Raw genomic sequence first — 25,546 nt, 5'->3', positions numbered from 1 at the left:
ACTATTTCCTTCCTCCCTGAGTGATTCAACAACAGTGAATGAAAGAGAAAATCTAACACAGCCTCTGCTTGGCTTTGGTTTTTGAATCCTCGATTTGCCACTTTCCTGTGCCAGATGGGGTAACAAAAGCCCTCTTTCAAGGTATTGCCGTTGCATGAACAGGGACAGCCTTCCATGGCCCAAGGCTGGGCTCTTGTCTAACACTCGGGCAGAAACGTTCCAAGGAGACACGGGTGCTGACCAAGTAAGAGAACTCCCTGGGAGGGCGCCCGGGCAGAGAACAGCAGGATAAGGGGCGCCGGGAGAACTGCTCTGCCGCTTGGCTCACAGTCTTGGCCTTTACGTGATGGGATTCGTTTCCAGGTTGTCTCTGGCCAATCATGCCGACTCACCGGCCCTTCCTGGTGGCGCATGCATTTCTCAGCCAAGATGGATTCCAGCGAGAAGGATTCTGGGAGTTGGGAGTTGGAGGTAGTTCAGTAGGTTCCACGTTCCTTACTACCGCAGGGAACTCATGCAAGTGGTTACTGTGAACACGGCCAGAGTGAGTGGGCGGTTTCAGTCAGTGGTTCTCCTAACATTATTACTGTGATGAAAGGATGAAATGCAAATGCAAATAAGACCCCTGGACCAGTGAGCAGCACAGAGTAAACAGTCAAAAATCATGTTATTCTGAGATCGTCTTTCCTTCGATGGTATCCACGTGGTCTCTGGTACTCCTGTCTTGCACCCAGACAGACTATGTTGGTGCCTGGGTAATGTTCGCTTAGAGATTCTCCCAAGGAACCCCAAATACTTACTCCCTGTGTTCAACAGTGCCCAGAAGGCCTTTAACAGGGAACAAAACCTCATACCTCCAGTGCCTGTGGAGGAAATCGTCCAAACTCTGGTCTTGAGGTAGGAGATAGATGGACCCCACCTCATGCCCCCCACCCACACCCAAGGTGAGCGCTGGAGTTTGTTCCCTGTGGACAGAAACTCCAAAATATCATAACGGGACCATCGAGAGAGGAGGCTGGGCCCCTGCTCAGATAAAAGACTAAAGACCACATATTACATATTTCTCATTCTCGAAATTAAGGAAACCCTCCCAACTAGAAAGCTCTTTGGAGGTCAAAAGGGGAGTGATGTCAAGTCTACCCATACTCCTCTTTAGTGGAATCCATCTTGCCTGAGAGATGTGTGTGCACGCATGGTAGGATACTGAAATATTCTTAATACGGATTCTGAACCAGGCAAATCAAAATGATTGGCCAAAGGACACCCAAAGGAAGAAATGTCTCATAAAAGTGATTCAGACTGCCACTAGGGCCTGACTCTCTCTCTCTCTGAATCCACGCATGTGTTCGTCCACATGTACTGTATTCTTTTTCCTCCTAATAAACACTTATTTCACTACTTCCTGTCTTTGTGGGAGTTCTTTTCTGCCAAGCCAAAGGGCCAGGGCCTTGTCCCTGACCTCTGGTATAGTGTCTAGGATTCAGCTCTCACCGCCGTGCCCCGACCTCAGTCTCTGGAACCAAAGCCCCCAATTGCAGGTGGAGGCCACCCCAGATCAGTCTGGGTCAAAAAAGTATGGTGTTTCCCGCCCCCCGCCCCCCCTTTTGGAGATACAGGATAATGTGTTTATTTCAGAATTACTTAAATTTAGTAACCTTAACAAACAGTGAGTTTGAAAGTAACAGTGACACTTTTGTAAGTCCCATTCAGGCCCCTTTTGTATTGACTCAAGGAAACAATTATAGTTCCACTGATTCATTTCCTAGGGACCACCAGTTTTCCACTGGTTTCCAGACTCTCTTCCCCCCACACACACCCCTCTTGGAATCCAAGAATAATATGTTTCTTTTGGAATTACTTAACAGACTTGGTCAGTTTAAAAGTAACAGTGACACTTTTATAAGTCCCACACAGTCCCCTTTTGTAATCACCCAAAGAAACACAGTTCCACTGATTCGTTTCTTGAGGACCATCATTTTTCCACTGGTTTCTGGACAGTGTTTTTCTCTGTCTCTCTCTTGTTTCTAAACAGGACTTTTTTGAAAAGTGCAGTTCTCTTTTTTTTAAGACATTTATTTTATGTGTGGGCTCCTCTTCCTTGCGGTGCTTGGGCGTCTCATTGCGGTGGCTTCCCTCGTTGCTGAGCATGGGCTCCAGGGTGTGCGGGCTTCAGTCGCTGATGTGTGTTCTCAGTAGTTGCAGCCTGCAGGCTCCAGACATGGGCTTAGTAGTTGTGGCACACAGGCCAAGTAGCTCTGAGACACGCAGGATCTCCCCAGACCAGGAATTGAACTCGTGTCCCTTGTATTGGCCCTGGAGAAGGCAATGGCATTCCACTCCAGTATTCTTGCTTGGAGAATCCCATGTACTGAGGAGCCTGGCAGTCTACAGTCCATGGGGTTGCAGAGTTGGATACGACTGAGCGACTAAGCACCCTTGCACTGGTAGGCAGATTCTTAACCACTGGATCATCAAGGAAGCCCCCCAGAAGTGAGGGTTTTAACAGTGAAAAACCAGAGAATAGTGGTTTCCTGGGGGTGAGAGCAAAGACAGAAGGGGAAACAGAGAAGCAAAAAAAAAAAAAAACACCATTTGTCAGGGCACCAAAACAGATAGGGACCTCGGCAAAACTTCACCTACATTACTGCCTCTCAGCTATTTTATTCACCTGAAGATTTTAATAAAAGACAAAAAAAGTTATAGCAGCCCATAGGGCATTTTTGAGACACAGAAGATTATCAAGGCTGCAAATTTCCTAAGAAACATCTGGGGTTAAGTTGGTGCACATGTATGAATATTCCATGGTGGCTTTAAGGATTTCTTTGTATCTTATTTCAAGAATGAAGGGTGATGTCAGTCAGTAAAAAAAAAAAAACACAACCTACCCCCCAACCCACAGCAAATCCTAGGATTTACTATTCCAGTTAAACAGTAAGATACATGAGAGCATAATAGATGAATAATTCATACCTGTTTTGTTTCAAAGTTAACCTGGAGCCTTGAGGTAGACTACTCTTTAGGCATGGATTTTTTTTTACACAGTAGCTCAAGGCCTTCATATTTAACTGCTTTTTTTTTTTTTAAGAAAAAGTACTTATTAGGAAAGGTTGAAAAATAATCTCCCTGGGGGGAAAAAAGCCCTCATGAAAAATAAATCTGAGTAAGCTGAGTTGTGAAAGCGCTACTCCAATAGCAGCAGGAGCTTTGAAGTCTCTTTTCTGTTCAGGAACACTCAACTTCCGAGACAATAAATTTACAGCACAATAGGCTTCCGGCATCACAAAATCTGCAGTCAATCTGGGCTTCCAGGTCCTCTTGCATTTAAACCTGACTTCCTGTCACTCTCCCTTCAAAGGTCGTGGCACTTCTATTTTGGGGTGGGTAGTGGGGTGAGAATGGGGGTGGGTGAGAGCTTTCAGAGGTTTTAAAGGACTTTGTGTGTGTGTGTGTGTGTGTGTGTGTAAGGAGTATGTGACTTTTTCAGGCCACAACAGGTAGCTGCTTTGTGCATGAGCTGTGGTTCAGGTCTTTCTAAGAAAATGATTCTGGAATAAGAACCCAGAAGGCTTAAAGCTCTGCTAACTGGGAGGTCGGAGTCTACAGTGACTCCGAGCATGGACTTTGGAATCATATGTTGTGTTGTGCTGGGCTCAATCGCTCAGTCATGTCCAACTCTTTGTGGCCCCCATGGACTAGCCCAGCAGGCTCCTCTGTCCATGAGGATTCTCCAGGCAAGAATACTGGAGTGGGTGGCCATGCCCCCCTCCAGGGGATCTTCCCAACCCAGGGATCGAACCCAGGTCTCCCACATTGCAGGCAAATTCTTTACCATCTGAGCCACCAGGGAAGCCCAAGAATACTGGAGTGGGTAGCCTATCCCTCCTCCAGGGGATCTTCCCAACCCAGGGATCAAGCCCACATTGCCTGCGTCTCCTGCATTGGCAGGCAGACCCTTTATTTTGGGCTATGCTGAGTCTTCATGGCTGCACAAGGGCTTTCTGTAGTTGTGGCAAGTGAAGCCTGCTCTTCGTTGTGGTGCCCAGGCTTCTCACTGCAGCGGCTTCTCTCATCTTAGAGCATGGGCTCTAGGGCTCATGGGCTGCAGTAGTCATGGCGTAAGGGCCAGTTGCCCCGTGACAAATGGAATCTTCCCGGACCAGGGATTGAACCTGTGTACCCTGCATTGACAGGCAGATTCTTAACCACTGGACCACCAGAGACATCCCCATTTCCTCTATTTCTATGTCTGCATGTGTTTTTACAAACTGTCAGCAGCTAACTTTGCTCAACCCCTTGGATTTTATATATTGCTTCCTCATGCCTCTAGCCCTACTTCTTAAGTTTGTAAGAAGAGGATTCTTCTCTGATTGGGCTGAGATAGAGGCAAAGAGTTGGACACGACTAAGCAACTACCACTTTCACTACTCTTTTTTTTACCAGGAAAATCCAGACAATTGAATTCATTTTGCTTCTTTTATGAAATTTTGGGTCATATCTGTGATGAAAAGTAAATAGAAAGAGGAACACGTAACTAAAAATCAGAACCTAAGCATGTTCACCTGAAATATCTAGACAATTGTATTAATAGCAGTATATGTTCTGGCCTCTGTTGGTCAGTTTAGCTGCCCCTGTGTCTCCTTCAGCCTGTGTGTGTGCTGGGAGATGGCATTGGATTACAACAAGGATCTTAATGGTGGCCTTCAAACCACTAACAGAGTTCTCGGTTTTGTAAGTTGACACGAGGCAGAAAGCTAGCATGCCTTTGGGTTCATTGGTTCAATAGAATTTCTTACTGAAATATTTTGTGTGATGTTATCTTGTCACTGCTTATGACAATATGCCCAATGCCTTATATACTTTAGAAGCAACTGTGGGGGTGAGGGGAATAGAGAGGTAGTACTCATTTTGTAACCAAGTGTTGTACTGATAATCATGTATGTATATATGTGCGGTATACAAACAAATGCAAATGTATGTTCCTTGCCACTAAATTATTATTTTAGGGAGGTGCAGTGGAGCCAGAACAACAGACTGAGTTATACATTGATTTAGCCAGAGGCCAACCATCAAAGCCTCTGTTACTACAGAACAGATATGGCAGAGATTAGAAGTTCTTTGTTTTATTAAAGGTAATGTACTTTTCAAGTTACAAATTGGGTGTGTTGTGGCACTTCCCAGTGGCTAAGACTCGGAGCTTCCAATGCATCAGGTGTGGTTGGATTCCTGGTTTGGGAATCCCAGATGCCCTGGGGCTTGACCAAGAAAAAACAAACAAAAATAGGATATGTTGCATATAATCTGTGTGTATGTCTGTGTGTGGTAAATCCTTCCCAGTGTCATAAATGTGAGGAGACATCTAGAAACACCTGGATGCTTGGAGGGAAATCATCTATCTTACAGTTCTATATAGTCTTATATTGATGTTGAGTAAAGATAACTTTTGTTACCTAAATAACTAAACTAAAAAGGGCCAGGGAGTTAAAAATACAGATTACTTTGTATAAAATAAATAAGCTACAAAGATGTATTATACAGGGCAGAGACTAGAACCAATATTTTATAGTAACTGTGAATGGAGTAGTTATTGACTCACTATGTTATACACCTTAAATTTATCTAATATTGTAAGTCAACTATACCTCAATTAAAAAGAAAAAGCACATGTCAAGCTATATCACAAAAGAGATTAAAAAATTAAATCAGGGACTTTCTTGGTGGTCCAATGATTAAAACTCTGCACTCCCAATGCAGGGCATTCAATTCCCGGTTAGGGAACTAAGATCACTAATGCCAAAAAAAAAAAAAAAAGCTTAAAGAAATAATCAAATCAAGTTAGTCTTTTTGCCTTTTATGGCTTAAAAACCTGAAAGAATTTTCTGTATCCAGGAAGTAAAACCACAGAGTGAAAAAAACAACGTGAAATGAGGAAATCCAAAAGTCAAAGTGTTTGCTTCCTTTTCTCTCTGGGTCTGGGAGACCAGGTGAAACAGCAAACTCTTTAAACAAATTGCTGCACAAGAAGGGGCAAGAAGCCTTTCGTAGAAGGATTTTCACAGGAGACTAACAGGAGCTTGTTGACTTTTGCAGTTATCAAAATAAATCTCACACAAAGTCCTTGGTATTAAGTTACTATACTTAGTTTCTGCTCACAGAGGAAAGGCCTGCAGGTGTGGACTGGTGCCAATTGCAAAGCCTTCTTGGGAGGCCCTTCAGGCAAGATCCACTCTCTGCTCACAGTTGTCAGCATCTCCCTTTTCTGTTGGTGTCCAAACCCAGCGGCTCTCAGAGCTTTCCCATGGAAATAGTTGATTGTCATCATGCCTGTGGATAGCTAAAGTGCAAAATCTGACAGACCTATCCTTCCCCTCTAAGCAGATTTTTCAAACTCTATTTATCTGAAAAAGTTTTTGAGACAAACTTCTACATACTTCGGCTATGTTTGCTAGAGTGCTCTGGCCCCATAAGGGCCAGAGGGAAATTTGGGTCGTTAAAACCCGTATTAAGGGGCTTCCCAGGTGGCTCAGTAGTGAAGAATCCACCTGCCAATGCAGCAGACACAAGTTCGATCCCTGGTCTGGGGAGATCCCACACGCCATGCACCACGGCTCCTGAGCCTATGTTCGAGAGCCCCGGGGGAGTGATGTGCAGCTACTTAGCCCTCGAGCTGCAAGTACTGAAGCCCATGCGCCTTAGAGCCTTCGCAGGGAGAAGCCCGGGCACCACCTCTAGAGAAAAGCCTGAGTGGCAACAGAGACCCAGTTGTTGTTGTTGTTGTTTAGTGACTAAGTGGTGTCCGACCCTTTGCGACCTCACGGACTGCAGCGCGCCGGCTTCCCTGTCATTTGCTATCTCTCAAAGTTTGCTCAAACTCATATCCATCAAGTCAGTGATGCCACCCAACCATCTCATCCTCTGACCTCCCCTTCTCCTCCTGCCTTCAATCTTTCCCAGCATCAGGGTCTTTTCCAAGGAGTCAGCTCTTCACATCAGGTGGCCGCGAGAACCTCACAAACAGTACAAAAAGACGAGAAGACGACCCAGTTCAACCAATATATAAATAAAATTACTTTGAAAAACCATATTAATCCTGCCAAGTGAATAAGGACAACTAGAGCTGCGTTTAATAAAGAATGTCAACTCACACACACACACACACACACACACACACACACACACAAAGAAAGCAAGCAAGCAGGGAAGGGATATTTCATTTGAAAAGATCAAAATTCGAGTGCACCCAGGTCTGGATCTGGATCCAGTCTTTCCTGCCTCAGAGAGGAGGTACCTTAGAAGGCCAGAGGGAGGCTTCAGAGCCCAGGTGGATGGACTGGCCCCTTAGAGGGGGGTGCTCTGTCCTTCCAGACCCAGCGTTGGGAAGAGGCTTCCCGGAGAAGGCCCAGCCTGCTGAGGTGTAGTTGGACACTGGCACGCTGCGTGTTGACATCCAGAAGCCCAGTACCTTACTCACCTTCACAAAAATCTGACCAGGGCTTGGGTGAGGCTGATGTCTGTGTGGATGCCCCACCCAGCGCCCAGCCTCAGTGCCTCCCTGGTCTCTTAAAATCCCCACTAACTTCATCTGGGCCTCACTCGGCGTCCCCCAGTCACAAGTGCACTGACTCCATCCTCCCATCTACCCGGTGCACTCGGGGCAGCAAACCCCCGGGCTGCTGGCCTTCCGCAGCCTTAGGTCTGCGCTCGGGCAGACCAGCTGGGGTGGAGGGCAGAGCCTCTCTCTCACACACCTTGCTCAAGGCTGTGGGGCTCCCGTCAGCACGCTCCGGTGTGGTCATCACCCGCCCCCGAGTCCCCCTGCGTTCCTGTCTAAGTCCCAAGAAGCAAAAAACAGTGGTGTCACCTGCTGCGTGGCTGCCGCCTGGTGCGGCCTGCCTGATTCCAAGCCAGAGTCGGAGAGGGCGAGAGTCTGCCCGGCCACCTCCTCCGGGCAGATCCACTCTTCACCCCCTGCCTGGCTACCCGCTCCCCTTGGCTTAGCCGCGCCCCTGTGGCCACAGGGAGGGGTCATAATGACCCTTCCCTTGCAACCACGTGGGTGGGAGTGGGAGGGAAGTTTCCCAAAGAAAGGGAGTGTCAGGCCCCAAACCCACCGGAACTCAGGTCTCCTGGCCAGCCTGCCAAAATTGTGTGTGATCAGTATTCTGAGGCCCAGGACCAGGAGTGGAGAAGGGGGTCACAGGACTGCTCCAAGGATGGCACTGATTTCCAGCTCAGGAGGACGTCAGATTCTGTGCTTCGGGTTCTTAATTGTGACGTTTCCTGTCTGGGTATCAGGTGCCTCAGTCCGGAACCCTGAAGCTGTCCCACCTGCGGGAAGGAACATACACCCTTCAGTTGACAGTGGTGGACACTGCTGGGCAGAGGAGCTCCGACAACGTGTCAGTGACCGTGCTTCCCGTGGCCTTCTCCACAGGAGGTGAGAAGAAAGCCCTTCCCTCGCGTTCACGGTGGCCAACACAAGCCAGGCTGTGGATGGAAGGGTGGTGTTAAACTGGCATTTTAGGGGCTTCCCTGGTGTCCAGTGGTTGAGGCTTCATCTTCCAGGGCAGGGATTGCAGGTTCCCTCCCTGGCCGGGGAGCTAAGATGCCCACAGTGCTTGAGGGCAAAACACCAAAACACAGAACAGAAGCAAGGATTTCCCTGGTGGCTCAGTCAGTGGTAAAGAATCCATCTGCCAATGCAGGGGACACGGGTTCTATCCCTGGTCTGGGAAGATTCCCACACGCGGCAGAGCAACTAAGTTGCGCCCAGGAGCCACATCCACCCAGCACACATGCAGCAGCTACTGAAGCCTGCGTGCCCCAGAGTCCGTGCTCCACAGCAAGGGAGGCCGCTGCAATGCGGAGCCCTCACACCGCAGCTAGAGAAAAAGCCCGAGCAGCAGTGAAGACCCGCCCAGTCAAAAATAAGTAAATAAAATTATTTTTAAAAACCACCAGAAGCAATATTGTAACAAATTCAACAAAAAACTTAAAAGGGTCCACACAAAAAAAAATTTGCCATTTTATATTCTAACTGTGCAATATAATGGGCCCTTCCATTTTATTTGTGGGAAATGCTGAGTGGGAAAATCTTAACTAAAAATATGATTACAAAACTAGGCTCCACTATATTTCATGTTAAGCGACACTGGAACAGAGGAGCACTTCACACTCCAGGGATGACAATAGGCTGTGTGAGTCACAGGACCTTAGAGATGCCCCATCTTTCCTTGATTCCGTTTCATAAAAGACATCTGGGTTTCCCAGGAGAGGGTGGGGTAGTTAATACTATGTTCAAAGAATGCAGCTAAGAGGTAAATTTAAAACAAATTAAAAAAATAATAAAACACGTACAGTGCATGTGTCAATTTCAAAGGACTGTTGAAAACTTTTCATGGACACTTTACAGAGAAGCACAGATACGTTGATTACAGAGAAACACAGACACGTTGATAATATAGCTCGACATACATACAATGGTTCCCACATCCTGCTGGTCATTGTAAGCTCATTTCTCTCTGTTTCTTGCTGTCCTAAACATCTACATTTCTAAGATTAGCTCATCAAGTTAAAAAAAAAAAATGTACTTGGAACTTGGCAACACTAAAGCTATAGAGGTTTTGCAGAGATCGTGTGTGTGTGTGTGTGTGTGTCTAGAGTCCTGTGGCTCGGTCGGGGGATACTTTCTCGGCATCTGCCCTGAATGGTAACTGTGTGCAAGGAAGCGAGCATGGGTGCTGAGTTCCACAGACCTGATCCCCAGACCTGATTAGTGCCCCTTCACTAACCCTGGCTCTAGCAGACTTGTAGCCTGTCTCCTATATCTTCGGTTCCTCCATATTTGGATCGTAATCAAGCGAGCAGTCGGGAGAAAGAATAAAATCATTGGATTTGCTTGTACTTTGGCTGACCTTGTCTTCCATCAAAGAGACCGGTCCGTGTACATATTAGAAATGAAGGAAGGAGACTTTAGAATTCTAAGAACTCTGCCACCTTGGTAATTTGCCTTCCACAAAGAAACAGTGCTAGCAAGATACAGATACTAGCAACATTCAAAATGAGGTCGGCTGGCTTTCCCTGGAGTCTAGCAGTTAAGAATCCACCTGCCAATGCATGGTACACAGGTTCGATCCCTGGTCCAGGAAGGCTGCTCATGCCTCGGAGTAACTAAGCCCCATATGCCACAACTACTGGAGCCTGTGTGCCCTAGAGCCCATGCTGGGCAACAAGAGAGGCCAGCCCAATGAGAAGCCCTCACACCGCAGCTGGAGAGTAGCCCCCGTTCTCTGAAACTAAAGACTGAGCACCGCAATGGAGACCTAGTGCAGCCAAAAACAAACAAGTAAATCTTAAAAACAAAAAATCAGGTTGGTTCACTGCTGTTCAACCATGGTTCAGTTTGACCTGGAGGAAGGAAGAGCGGCTGCAAATGGTACCCCAAACTCCGGTCCAGTAGACGACCATGAGTAGGCGATGGGGAATGAGCCGGCAGCATCCCAGTCCGTACTGGAGCAAGGCCCTGTTTGTGGACCTACTGCAGCGATACGGAAGGGCCAGTTAAAACAAACCTGGCAATGCTGACTGTGCACTGGGGCAGGTGGGAGTAGAAAACAATGGCACCCGGTCCAGCTGAGGTCACGGCCAGTGGGGACCTGGATTTGCTTGTACTTCCAAGCACCTGGCCAGTGCTGAGCTGGAGGGCTGTGCTCCTGGGAACAGGGCTCCCTAGCCAGGGACCGAAGTGCTCCTGGGCAGCTGTCAGCCCTACAGAAATTAGCAAAGGGAGAAATGGCCTGAGCTGATGGAGGCAAAGGGCTGACATCAACCAGCTACTTGTTGCTCTGATTTATTCACTCTGGCCAGTCTTCTGGGCTCCCAAGGCAACTAGAGAGTAGCCAAGTTGCCGGTTGTACATTTCTGGCCTTTCTCAATGTGACGGAAGTGTGTTTGAAGCTGCAGAGGGTGATATGATTCACCTCTTATTACTGAAAGGCCAGTCGGGTGTAATTGGTCTTACGTAGGGATTCCCTGGTGGCTCAGATGGTAAAAAAAAGAATCTGACTGCAATGTGGGGGACCAGGGTTTGATCCCTGGGTCGGGAAGATCCCCTGGAGAAGAGAATGGCAACCCACTCCAGTATTATTGCCAGGATAACCCCATGGACAGAAGAGCCTGGTGGGCTACAGCCCAGGGGGGTCACAAAGAGTCTGATACAACTGAGCAACTTTGAGAGAGAGAGAGATCTTATGTATGCAACTTTATACAGCAAATAGAAAGAATTATGTTGTGTTAACTGCCTTCTGGAATCACTCACTGGTTAGATTGGAATAGCAAACTGAATTAAAGTTAATAAGACACCACATGCTGCTGCTGCTGCTGTTTCGTCACTAAGTCATGTCTGACTCTGAGAACCCATGGACTGTAGCCGGCCAGGCCCCTCTGTTCACGGGATTCTCCAAGCAAGAATACAGGAGTGGGTTGCCATTCCCTTCTCTGGGGGATCTTCCCAACCCAGGGATCAAACCTGAGTCTCTTGCATTGGCAGGTGGATTCTTTACCACCAAGTCACCTGGGAAGCTATAGGACACCACATGGAGACGTTGAAACTGAGAGATGGGGATTGAGAGGGCTTCTTCCCCTTGATTATATATACGGATCTTGCTGCTAGCTTGCTTTCTGGTAATCAAAGATGCAAGTTCTATAGTAAACAGACAAGCATATACCCTTGTTTCTATGATAACTTGATTCAGATTTGGATGTAGAGTCCACATGTTTTCAAGCTTTGCAAAAAATGATCTAGTCAAAATGAATAAAAAACAAACAAACAAGCAGTAATCTACTCAGAGAGCAAGCCAACAGACACTTCCAAGGTAACCCAGTTGTGTGATCTCCATACAGGATCCCCCACAGACAGTCAAGACATTTTTTAAAATGGACAAGAAAATATCAGAACTTATATTTGTATTCATTTTTAGTCCTCTTTAAATTGTCAGTCTATTTTGTAACATGTATTAAAATATGTTACTACAGTGGGACATACATATGATTTATAGATGGGAGATATACATGGTCAAAAGAGTCCGGAGACCACTGATCCAGAAATACATGGATAAATTGTTCGTATGGATCTGTCTCCATAGTGACCAAGGAGTCAGGAAAGCCTTGAGGTGGTTAGGATTTTCATGTCACGCATTTAAAAGGTGTGAGCAGAGGCTGCATCCTGACTTGCTGTCTGCAGTTTCCCTTTACTTCTCCTCCCAGCCCCTTCCCCGTGACCGAAGCAGATCCTCCTTTCTAGGCCCACGTGCTCAGCCAGAACTGCTGATTTCCTTTGTCCCCTTCTTTCTGCCACTGTTTCTTAACAAGTGTTTGCTTATTTATTTATTTATTAGGGCTTCTGTATTGGCTCAGCGGTAAAGAATCCACCTGTAAGGCAGGAGACGCAGGAGACCCGGGTTCGATCCCTGGGTTGGGAAGATTCCCCTGGAGGAGGAGATGGCAACCCACCCCCGTATTCTTTCCTGGGAAATCCCATGGACAGAGGAGCCTGGCAGGCTACAGTCCAGAGGGTCGCAAGGAGTCAGACACACTGAGAGACAGCACACACGTTCATGTATTTAGGCCGCGCTGGGTCTGTGTTACTGAATGAGGGCTTTCTCCAATGGCAGAGAGTGAGGGCTACTCGAGCTGCGGGGCACAGGCTTCTCTTTGCGGCGACTTCGCTTGCTGCAAAGGACAGGCTCTAAGCCAGGGGCTCAGTGGTCATGGCTCGGGGGCTGTAGGGCACAGCCTCAGTAGTTGAGGCGCACCGGCTTAACTGCTCCACGGCAAGTGGGATCCTCCCAGGCCAGGGATCGAACCCTTGTCCCCTGTTGGCGGGCGGATTCTTAACCGCTGGACCACGAGGGATGTCCCTGCCACCATTTATTTTCTTCACCTCTTCTTCCTCCAGAATCTAGGTATCCTCAAATTGCCTTCCACCTGGATGGACTCTTTTCCCAGCATTTTTTTTTTAAGTGTTAAAATACATGTTTTAATTTTCTAATTAGTAACAATTTATATTGAGAGAGCATAAAAACAGTTCAGGAAAAGGACTTAGAACTTAATGGAATTTCAAATGAGGAAATTATAGTTAAGAAGGGTTATGTACTATGCAACTAGTTAAGAGCTAAAAATTAAAAATACAACTACCGTATTACCCAGCAATCACACTGCTGCTGCTGCTAAGTCGCTTCAGTCGTGTCCGACTCTGTGCGACCTCATAGACGGCAGCCCACCAGGCTCCCCCATCCCTGGGATTCCCCAGGCAAGAACACTGGAGTGGGTTACCATTTCCTTCTCCAATGCATGAAAGTGAAATGTGAAAGTGAAGTCGCTCAGTCATCTCTGACTCTTCACGACCCCATGGACTGCACCATACCAGGCTCCTCTGTCCATGGGATTTTCCAGCCAAGAGTATTGGAGTGGGGTGCCATTACCTTCTCCATTTTCCCAGCATTTTAACTGAACTTCTTTCCAGTAGAATGCTTCCAAGACCCACTTGGATGTGTATTCTATGCTCAGAAATATCATCATGGTTGCTCTCCTGTGTTCTGAGACAGTTATCTAGTCCATCTGTCCCTGGAGAATATAGACTCCTTGTGACTCCTTTAGCCTGATACCTTTAGTCTGTATCACCAGTGTCAGTGGTTATTAGTTGGCTTACTCCAGAGCTGGGGGCACAGGGAATGCCTTTCAAGAAAATACTTGTAGCTCTGAGGGTTAAAAGCTCTTGAGCACTCCAAAATGGAGAAGGAAATGGAAACCCACTTCAGTGTTCTTGCCTGGAGGATCCCACGGACAGAGGAGCCTGGCGGGCTACAGTCCATGGGGTCATAAGAGTCGGACATGACTTAGCGACTAAACCACCACCACCGCTCCAAAATGGAGGGAATTTCATTATTTGGAGATAATAAATTCTCACTAGCTAGTAGCTAAAGATTCTATTTTTTCTTTACAGCACCACGGATCTATGATGGCCAGCAAACAGGGTTCAACAGTAGAAAGTTGATCTCAGTAAAAATTATTATTTAGGAAACATGAATGCAAGACACACGCAGCATGTAAAAAGTGGTGTCTCTGGGCTTCCCAGGTGGCTCAGTGGTAAAGAACCCACCTGCCAAGGCAGGAGATGCTGGTTGGACCCCTGTACAGGAGGGTCCCACATGCCGTGGACCAAATAAGCCCATGGACCACAACGACTGAGCCTGTGCTCTGGGGCCCGGGAGCCGCAACTGCTGAAGCCCTGACGCCCTAGAGCCCATGCTCAGCAACAAAGAAGCCCTCAGTGAGGAGCCCAGGCCCTGAAACTAGAGAAAAGCCTGAGCAGCACGGAAGACCCAGCACAGCCAAGAATAAATAAATTAATTAATTTAAAAAATTTTAAATCATTAAAAATGACCAAAAAAATAGAAAACCCCACAGGGACTTCCCTGGCGGTTCAGATTTCAGGATGAGACTTCACCTTCCAATGCAGGGGGCACAGGTTTGATCCCTGGTTGGGTAGCTAAGATCCCACATACGTCGGGGCAAAACACCAAAACATGAATCAGAAACAATATTGTAAAAATTCAATAAAGACTTTAAAAATGGTACACTTTAAAAAAAAAAACAAACAAACTAGTGTCTCTGATAAAATAGGGTCAGCCAGCCAAGTGCTGTGCAGAGGATGGACCAGTGTTAGGGGCCTGCTGAGGATGTGATGGGGGAGCACGTGAATGCAGAGTGAGTCTCCTGAAGGAGGACACCCAGAGCTGGGTGGGGAAGACCGCAGCTGCTGCTTCTCTGCTCCCACCTCTTTAGCTCTGTTGGCTTGGACAAGGACCCTGAGACGAAAAGCCCATGGTGATTCCTGAGAGTTCAGTCAGGAAGGTCAGGAAGAAACCCCCTAACCTTCCAGAACCTACTGCTGCCGCGCAGCCTGTCAAGTGTCCCCTCATTACCTGCATCTCCTCACCCAAAGCCATCCATCGTTCACACAGTCTCGGTTGATCCTGACGCGGTGGAAGCACTTTCCTTTCTGCACTCCTGTGACTTGAGACTTGTTTACAAACAGGATGCTCGAGTGTCTGCTCACGCTACCACTTCTTTTGTGACGACGGCTGTTGCATTGACATCACGCTGGCTTGTGACGGAGTGGAGCAGTGTCCTGACGGGTCTGATGAAGCTTTCTGTCAAAATCGTGAGTCACCTGCATCACATTTTGGGGGTAGAAGGGATGTCTATATTCTGACAGTAAATGCACACTCAGCAGTGTTCTTTTTCTGCCTGGTTTCAGTATAACTTCACATGAACAAGCTATGCCTTAAATTCAATGGGCATTTACTGTAAATCTTTAATGCAAATTACAAATGTCAAAGTTTGGTATTACTTAACATTTTAAGAGATAGTTTTTAATTTTCTAAAAGAGTCTTCCTCATCCTAAAAAGTTTGTTTAGCATATGCTTTTTAAGAAAACTAAAATGAGTTAATGTTTTGTTTTGATAGATTTTTTTTAGAAAAGTTATGACATTAGGGTGTTGCTAGGTCAGAGCTATAAATCATTCTTATGAATCTGAGCAAACTCAGGGTGATAGGGAAGGATAGGGAAGCCTGGCATACTGCAGCTCATGGGGACATAAAGTCAGACATGATTTAGCAACTGAACAACAGCAATGTGTACATAAACACCGCAAGAAAGGAAGAAGGGCTGTGAACAGTTTACTGAAGAACTGAAAGTACTTGAATGAAGAACTTGAGGAAGGATGACTGATCTCAGAACCTTAGGTTGAAGGGTACTTTGTCTATTTCTTTATGAGAAATTTCAGAAAGCTAATTCTTGGAAGAGAACTGATGACTTACTTGGAAACAAGAGCTAGTAGTTCGTCAACGAGGCTCTGAAATATCTTAGGTGATATGTTTTGAATCTATTGCAAATGTGGTGGTTTTAGGTAAAGGTCAGGGGAGGAACCTAACTGACAGCACCTCTTTCACCCTCAGTGAGCGCTGGCCGAGAGATGGAGACCCACACCACCCCGGCACAGCCTAGAACCCCGGGGCCAGGCGCAGAGGCAGGCCGGAGCGCATCGCCTGAAAAGTCGGAGAAACCTGCCACCCCAAAACAGACACCTGAACTATCAACCACAGAGAAGAAGAATCATTCCACCTTTGGGGGACCAGAAAGTCACATTGATCTTGAGATGCCAGGTAAGGACTTGAAGCCGATTTTCTCAAAGAGTCTCATTTTCTACAATGACTCTTGGCTCAAAGTGAGCTTCTGTTTGAAGAGTGTTAAGGAAATATCTTAAAAGAAAGGACAGATTTAAAGCAAATGATTTGGCCAAAAAGAAAAAAAACCTGACATTTTTGCTGATTATTTATAGCAAGGAACACCTATTAAATACATTCATAAATACGCATAAATATAGCAAAGAGATCAAACAAGTCAGTCCTAAAAGAAATCAACCCTGACTATTCATTGGAAGGACTGATGCTAAAGCTGAAGCTCCAATACTTTGGCCACCTGATGTGAAGAGCTGACTCATTGGAAAAGACCCTGATGCTGGGGAAGGTTGAGGGCAGGAGGAGAAGGGGACGACAGAGGACGAGATGGTTGGATGGCGTCACTGACTCCATGGACATGAGTTTGAGCAAACCTCGGGAGATAGAGAAGGACAGGGAAACCTAGCTGCCCTTCATGGGGTTGCAAGGAATAGGACACGACTTAGTGACTGAACAAAATACATACTCCAGAGGTATCAATACATTTATTGTAAATAAGGTGGAGTTTAAAAGTTTTAATGCCTATGTTAAAGGAAACTAATGCCCTAAGTGCTAAACTTTAGGTTATTTTGAGGTGAAACAGTATAACCCTTACATGTTTAAGTAAATCCTCTTCACACTAAGCAAGTGAATGTAAAGAAAATAATGTACTGTATTGAAAAAGTAGCATGTGCTGGTAATTCAGTGTCATGCCTCCAATTTAACTAAATCTATCATCTTTTTTTAAGAGATGGCTAATAATGTTTTAAAATACATTCATACTCCTAAAGCATTACAGGATTCTCTTCTAAAAATGTTTACACTTTTATATTTGGATACTTATATGACATAGGAGAGAGAAATATAGATGAACACATTTCTGTGTGCTTTTGTAAATGTCTTTAAGAACTCAAACTCTGCATACATTTTACCAAAATCTGTTGTTTCGTTGCTAAGTCATGTCTGATTCTTTTGTGACCCCATGAACTGTAGCCTGCCATGCTCTTTTGTCCATGGGGTTTCCCAGGCAAGAATACTGGAAAGGGTTGTCATTGCCTTCTCCAGGGGATCTTCCAAGCCCAGGGATCAAACCTGTGTCTCCTGCATTGGCAGGCTGATTATGTACCACCGAGCCACCAAGGAAGCCCAGAAAGGGACAAACCAAGGACTGAGCTTCAAACTGAGGGCAGGGTCAACACCACAACTGACCAGAGTAGGTTGTGTGGAGAAAAAAGAAAGTAGCAAAGGCCTTTGCACACGTGCGTGCTAAGAAACTTCAGTGGTGTCCAACTCTCTGTGACCCCATGGACTGTAGCCCACCAGGCTCCTCTGTCCATGGCATTCTCCAGGCAAGAATACTGGGTTACCATGCCCTCCTCCAGGGGATCTTCCTGACCCAGGGATCGAACCAGTGTCTCTAACTTCTCCTGCATTGGTAGGCGGGTTCTTCAGCACTAGCACCACCTGGAAAGCCCACAGCAAAGGCCTTTGTGTGAGACAGACCCCACTATCGTTTTACCAGGTGGGCCAGGATCTGGACTAGAGGGTGCTGGGTGGGCTAGGTTCTGCTCCTGAGGGCCAAAGGCTGGCGACGCTGGCAGCACAGTGGGGATCGCACTGCGGGCAGGGCTCCTGTCGCCTGAGTGCCAAACAGCCCCCACACATCCGCTCTCCCAGCCGTTTCCTTTATAACCTTCCCAAAGACCTGTGACTGATGGAGAGACGGAAAGCACCCAGCACCTGAGCATCAGACCCCTGTGAGCACACGCTTCATATTTAAATAAGAGACAGTATCAGGGCCTGCCTGTCTCCTTTCTCTTCCACGCTGGTCCATTGTCTTCTCTCAATCAGACAAGAGGCCGAACTGCGCAGACAAAATATTACCAAAATAATCTCTCACTATTTCAGTAACTTCTTTATGAAACCATTTTGTTCATTATAGAAGATCCAGAAGATGCAAATAGTGAAAACAGAAATAACGTAAAATACCACCCTTTTATTGACATTAACTTTCAATATTTCCTTCTAATCTACTTTGTAAATTTATCTACAAGGTTATCTGCTTTGTAAAATTTAAAGTGCTTTGATACAAATATATCTACAAAATACTCTACAAAGGATTTACAAAAACAAAACAAAAAAGCAAAACCTTGGTCATACCACAGATATCTTTGTTCCCCAAATAAGGATTGAAGCCACAGCCTCTGCACTGGAAGGGCAGAATCTTAATAACTAAACCATTAGGCAAGTGCCCTTCAAAGGCCTGCTTTATCTATTCCTTGCTGGTACCGCCACCTAATGGGAGAACTTTGTCACTTCATCCAATGCTTTGACTGTCTTAATCCATTTTCTCCGTATGAAAATGGAGAACCTAAGAGCAGAGCTGGGGGGACCAGGTGTCTTTGGCAGCAGGGATGAAGTTGACCGACCTCACGAAGTTCTCAGAGGCCACAGCGGGTGAACTCCTGCTCCGTCACTTTGATGGAGAGGCACACGTGAACTTGAGTGAATTAGCTGAAAGCAGAGTGGAGACCCAAGGCCAGTCTCCTTCCTGAGGTCTAGTCCCAGCTCTGTGTTTAGAACCCCGAGGAGTTGCTTCATGTCTCTGAGCCTCAGTTTCCTCATTGATTAATTCGGGCTTCATTGGTAACCCCGAAGGCTCTGTCTAGCCTGGTGTCTGTTTCAGGGAAGATAAATAACCGTAGACTCATGCAGGCCTCCATCAGCCCTTATCCATGCTAGATCCTGCTCTGTGATCTCAGTTCTGTCTCCTGTGGGGGCAGCGGGGTGAGGGAAGACAGCTTCAGAATCCTTTTGCAAGTAATGCTCCAGGCTGCCACCACTGTGAATGGGAGTTGACACCCAGTCTGAGATGTATTTGCAGCTCTCCTTATTTGGGGGCTGGGGGCTGAGTCATCCATCCCATGACTCAGCAGCACGGGGATCTTTTTTCCCAACCTGGGACTGAACCAGTGCCCCCTGCCATGGAAGAGCAGAGTCCTAACCACTGGAACACCAGGGAAGTCCCTGCATCTCTGTTTCTGTCCTTTTCAATAATAAACCTTTGACTTGGGCTGTGAAGGTGTAAAGAATGGAGTTTCATAGATGCAGTGAGATGATATGCAGTTATTATTTCTATTATATATTATTTTTCCTAATCACTCCAGTAATATGTACTTACTGTAGAAAATTTGGAAAATACAGAAAAATATGAAGAAGTAAAATCATCTAGCAAAACTCACCATTAACAATTTGTTGCATTTTCTCCCAGTTCAGTTCAGTCACTCGTGTTCAATTCTTTGCAACCCCATGGACTGCAGCACGCCAGACTTCCCTGTCCATCACCAACTCTCAGAGCTTGCTCAGACTCATGTCCATTGAATCCATGACGCCATCTAACCATCTCATCCTCTATCATCCCCTTCTCCTCCCACCTTCAATCTTTCCCAGCATCAGGGTCTTTTCCAATGAGTCAGTTCTTTGCATCAGGTGGCCTAAGTATTGGAGCTTCAGCTTCAGCATCAGTCCTTCCAATGAATATTCACGGTTGATTTCCTTTAGGATGGACTGGTTTGATCTCCTTGCAGTCCAAGGGACTCTCAAGAGTCTTCTCCAACACCACAGTTCAAAGCATCAATTCTTCTGTGCTCAGCTTTCTTTATAGTGCAACTCTCACATCCATACATGACTACTGGAAAAACCATAGCTTTGACTAGACTGACCTTTGTTGGCAAAGTAATGTCTCTCCTTTTTAATATGCTGTCTAGGTTGGTCATAGCTTTTTTTCCAAGGAGCAAGCGTCTTTTAATTTCATGGCTGCAGTCAGCATCTGCAGTGATTTTGGGGCCCCCCCAAAATAAACTCTCTCACTGTTTCCATTGTTTCCCCATCTATTTGCCATGAAGTAATGGAACCGGATGCCATGATCCTGGTTTTTTTAATGCTGAGTTTTAAGCCAGCTTTTTCACTCTCCTCTTTCACTTTCATCAAGAGGCTCTTTAATTTTTCTTTGCTTTCTGCCATAAGGATTGTGTCATCTACGGATCTGAGGTTATTGATGTTTCTCCCAGCAATCTTGATTCCAGCTTGTGCTTCGTCCAGCCCAGCATTTCGCGTGATGTACTCTGCATGTAAGATAAGCAGGGTGACAATATACTCCTGACATACTCCTTTCCCTATTTATTTGGAACCAGTCTGTTGTTCCCTGTCCAGTTCTAACTGTTGCTTCTTGACCTGCATACAGATTTCTCAGGAGGCATGTCAGGTGGTCTGGTATTCCCATGTCTTGAAGAATTTTCCACAGTTTTTTGTGATCCACAACAAAATGTATATACAGACACACGTACATTTATTCACTTATAACAAAATTAGGATATCATTTTACAAAACATTTTTCTCACTTATGAACATTTTCATGTTATGAAATGTCCATCAAAGTCACAAAATTATTACATCCAGGGTAGAAATTCCCTGGCAGTCCAGTGGTTAGGCACAAGTTCAGTCCCTGGTCTGGGTACTAAGATAGCCAAAATATTTTTTTTCAAGTCCAGGGTAAAGAAAATGGGAAGAAAAGAACAGAGCCTTGAAAGTGTTAGAAAGGGCCTCCCACAGTGTGTGGTTTCTGTTTGGACAGCTGCCCCCATTTCCTTCCTCTTCCGTCATCTCTGAACCACCAGACTGGAATCCGCAGCCTCTGACCTTCCTGTGATTTGAAATTATGTTATACTCAGCATAACATCAGTAGATTTAAAAATGCACTGTTGGGGCTTCCCTGGTGATGCCGTGGATAAGAATCCACCTGCAAGCACAGGAGACATGGGTTCGATCCTTGGTCTGGGAAGATCCCACTCGCCGCAGAGCAACTAAGCCTTTGAGCCACCACCACTGAACCTACTCATCTTAAAGCCCAAGAGCCACAACTCCTGAAGCTTTCACGCCTAGAGCCTGTGTCCCACCACAAGAGAAGCCGCTGCAGTGAGAGCCCACACACCACAACAAAAAGTAGCGCCCACTCACCACACCCAGAGAAAGCCTGCACAAAGTGACGAAGACCCAACCCAGTCATTAAAACAAATTTTAATGCATTATGGTTTGTGACCTACGCCAGTGTTTTACAAGGATCATCAGCTAGTACAGTAAATATAGACAAGTTGATTTTTCTGCTCCTTCCTTCCCGCACAGGCTTGGGAGGATAAATAAGACTAAGCTCCCTGAAGACGTGCTAAAGAGATACTAAGATTAATACTAATAATGTAGTATAGAAAGTAATGAGATTAAGTTTTTTAATCTACCACATTGGCAAAGGTGAAAACATAATAATAATAAGTGTATAGAGAAGTGTCTCACCTACTTTTGGTGGGATTCAAATTAGTAGAGTCTTCCAGAAGGCAGTTTCTGAAGCCTTGTATGTATGCCTTGACCCAGTTAGCCTGCTGTTAGGAATTTATCCCAAGCATGTTCCTAAGGATGAAGTTAAGGGCGTGGGTGAATATTCAGTCCCACCGGTGAACGCATGCTCTGTACGCTCAGAGCCGCAGGGGGGCTGGCATTTGCTCATGCAGACGCACAATGGCTGGACTGTTTCCCGGGGTGGTTGCAGCTGTGAGGCCTGTTCTCTGTATGGTCCAAGTCGTCTGTAAACAAGGCTGTCCTCTTGTGTGGACCCAGCTGAAGGAAAGAAATCTGGTTTCCAGTTCTGCAGATTAGCTAGAAAAATGGTCAGGTATCCCCATTCACACTGAATCTGGGTTGTTGGTTTTTTTTTTAATAGTTATATTTTGTATTCCACACTCTAACAAATGTCTTCCATTTTCTGACTAGTCTAATAACTTTTAAATTGGAGAATAATTGCTTTACAATATTATGTTGGTTTCTGCCATACGTCAACATGAATCAGCCACAGGTACACGGATGTCCCCTCCCTCTGAAGCCTCCCTTCTGACCCTGAACCTGGATTTCTTTTTATAACTAGAAAACATGTTCATCCCCGCAGGTTGGCCACATTTTTTAAGGATCTGGATTAAAGCATGGACTTAGGAGAATGCACAATTTCTGTATGGGGATGAGGGTGTTTGCCCGTACTTTCTCGAATTCCCATGCTAAATATGCCAAAGCCTCGCTGTTGGACTAATCTTTGGAGGTAACGAGTGAGCAACTTAGACCTTCAGGTTATCATGGACAGTATTTTATTCAGAGAGGACATTCTCACAAAGGATATTTAAAGGGTTTCTTTCTTCCTTTTTTAACATGTCCTATATTTTATGTTTTCATTCTGAATAGTCTGTTGTCTTCCTGCGTGGTGGTGGGAATCAACTGGATTCTCAAATGAATGGAAGATTTAGTCAAAGAAATATACTTGTCACAAATGAAGATAATCAGATGGCTATTTCCACAAACTTATTTTGAAGGGAGTAGGTCCTCTTTCATTGACCTAACTTCTTTGGAAAATATCATCTAATGAGCTATAATCAGCAGACACCTTTAAATATACCCAAGTATTCTGGTACATTCTTTGGCATTGCCTTTCTTTGGGATTGGAATGAAAACTGACCTTTTCCAGTTCTGTGGCCACTGCTGAGTTTTCCAATTTGCTGGCATATTGAGTGTAGCACTTTCACAGCATCATCTTGCAGGATTTGAAATAGCTCAACTGGAATTCCATCACCTCCACTAGCTTTGTTCATAGTGATGCTTCCTAAGGCCCACTTGACTTCACATTCCAGGATGTCTGGCTCTAGGTGAGTGATCACAGCATTGTGGTTATCTGAGTCATGAAGATCTTTTTTGTATAGTTCTTCTGTATATTCTTGCCACTTCTTCTTAATATCTTCTGCTCCTGTTAGGTCCCATACCATTTCTGTCCTTTATTGTGCCCACCTTTGCATGAAATGTTCCCTTGGTATCTCTAATTTTCTTGAAGAGATCTCTAGTCTTTCCCATTCTGTTGTTTTCCTCTATTTCTTTACATTGATCACTGAGGAAGGCTTTCTTCTCTCTCCTTGCTATTCTTTGGAACTCTGCATTCAAATGGGTGTATCTTTCCTTTTCTCCTTTACCTTTTACGTCTTTTCCTTTCTCAGCTGTTTGTAAGGTCTCCTTGGACAACCATTTTGCCTTTTTGAATTTCTTTTTCTTGGGGATGGTCTTTTTTTTTTTTAGTACCTGTGCAAATCCTTTATTAAAGCAACAACCAAAGTACAGGATGGCTCACTTTTTTTTTTTTTTTGCTGCTATATCAATTTAAATATTAATCATTTGTGTATACATTTAAATTATTTTTAAAAGGCGAACATTCATAGCTCACAAATCAACAGAGTGACATTTCCACACAGATACACTTTTCCATCTTATTTCCCAGTTTTAACAATGAACATTCAGAACCAGAGGGATAGCACATCAAACGTAAGTGGCAGCACCTTCTGTGAGCAGCGCTAGGGTGTCTGAGAGATACACTGAAGGTTTACATTCTTCATTAAATAAAAATAATTTATGCAGGAATATTCTTAGACCTATTTGCTTTGTCTTTACATTCTCTATGAGCTTTAAGTTCAGTGGTGGCATTCTGAGCATTAGACCCCTTACAAATGACATCCCTAAAAGAGTCTTAATTAAAGGTCATTATCACTGTCATATGATATTTTCTTGTATAACAGATAATCAGTCTTTCAGAAGGCAAAATAAGCAATTCTATTTTATTTGATTTTTCACCCCACCACGGATTTGTTTAATCCAAATCTTGTTAATCACTGTAGAAACCCTATAAGTCATTAGGAAGATGAACTTTGTTATCTGCTAGAGGATTTTACAATGAATAGGTGAATGTAAAAATGACTAATACCTTGAAGATGATGGTGGTTTCGTTGCTAAGTTGTATCTAACTCTTTGCCACTGTAGCCCGCCAGATTCCTCCATCCGTGGGATTCTCTAGGCAAGAATACTGGAGTGGGTCGCCATTCCCTTCTCCAGGGGATCTTCCCGACCCCGGGGTCAAACTCGCATCTCCTGCATCGCAGGTGGATTCTTTGCTGCTGAGCCACCAGAGACACCCTACCTTGGAAGCAACAGAGATCAAAATATGTGCGTGACTATACAATGAGATTTGGTGGCTATTTAAAGGGTACCAATGAATTAGTCTAAAAAGCAAGAACAGAAATAAGAATTATGATGTAAAGGGAATGCAAAAAGGGTGTGTGAAGATGGATACTGGGCAGTCATTGAACTGTGCTGAGTATAAAACAGAGTATCTGAAAGATAAGTTAAATGCTCCGTTTTCTCACCCAATGAAACACCAAGAGGAAACCCCTATTCACAGAACCACTGGGGCCATGAGGAATTTCAGCACTGGTGAAAAAGTGAAAGTGGCAGTCACACAGTTGTGTCCGACTCTTTGTGACCCCGTGGACTGAAGCCTGCCAGGTGCCTCTGTCCATGGGATTCTCCAGGCAAGAATATTGGAGTGGGTTGCCAGGGGATGCTCTTGATCACTGCCTCCTGTGCAATGTCACGACCTCCATCCACAGTTCTTCAGGCGCTCTGTTTATCAAATCTAACCCCTTGAATCTATTTGTTAAAGAAAGGCAATGACAAAGAATGTTCAAACTACCTCACAATTGTACTCATCTCACTCGCTAGCAAAGTAATGCTCAAAATTCTCCAAGCCAGACTTCAACAGTACATGAACCATGAACTTCCAGATGTTCAAGCTAGATTTAGAAAAGGCAGAGGAACCAGAGATCAAATTGCCAACATGCATTGGATCATCGAAAAAGCAAGAGAGTTCCAGAAAAACAGCTACTTCTGCTTTACTGACTACCTCAAAGCCTTTGACTGTGTGGATCACAACGAAATATGGAAAATTCTTGAAGAGAAGGGAATACCAAACCACCTGACCTGCCTCCTGAGAAATCTGTATGCAGGTCAAGAAGCAACAGTTAGAACTGGACATGGAACAACAGACTGGTTGCAAATTGGGAAAGGAGTACATCAAAGCCGTATATTGTCACCCTGCTTATTTAACTTATATGCAGAGTATATCATGAGAAACACTGGGCTCAGTGAAGCACAGGCTGGAATCAAGATTGCCAGGAGAAATATCAATAACCTCAGATGTCCAAATGACACCACTCTTATGGCAGAAAGTGAAGAAGAACTAAAGAGCCTCTTGATGAAAGTGAAAGAGGAGAGTGAAAAAGTTGGCTTAAAACACAACATTGAGAAAACTAAGATCATGATATCCAGTCCCATCAGTTCAGTTCAGTTCAGTTCAGTC

At 45.2% G+C, this 25,546-nt stretch overlaps 1 protein-coding gene across 1 annotated transcript in view; it reads left to right on the top strand.

Annotated features, from left to right (window-relative positions):
- LRP11 (LDL receptor related protein 11) overlaps positions 1-25,546 on the top strand; it is a 52,469-nt gene that overhangs the window by 17,503 nt on the left and 9,420 nt on the right. Inside the window, exons 3-5 of the mRNA XM_043888204.1 lie at positions 8,293-8,434; positions 15,095-15,220; positions 16,018-16,224. Coding sequence (XP_043744139.1) covers positions 8,293-8,434; positions 15,095-15,220; positions 16,018-16,224 — 475 coding nt within the window. The remainder of the gene's footprint in view (positions 1-8,292; positions 8,435-15,094; positions 15,221-16,017; positions 16,225-25,546) is intronic.

This window comes from Cervus elaphus, chromosome 26 (genome assembly GCF_910594005.1).
Source record: "Cervus elaphus chromosome 26, mCerEla1.1, whole genome shotgun sequence".
Lineage (NCBI taxonomy): Eukaryota > Metazoa > Chordata > Mammalia > Artiodactyla > Cervidae > Cervus > Cervus elaphus.
The sequence above is the reverse complement of the archived record's forward strand: the minus strand, read 5'-3'. Positions and strand labels throughout refer to the sequence as shown.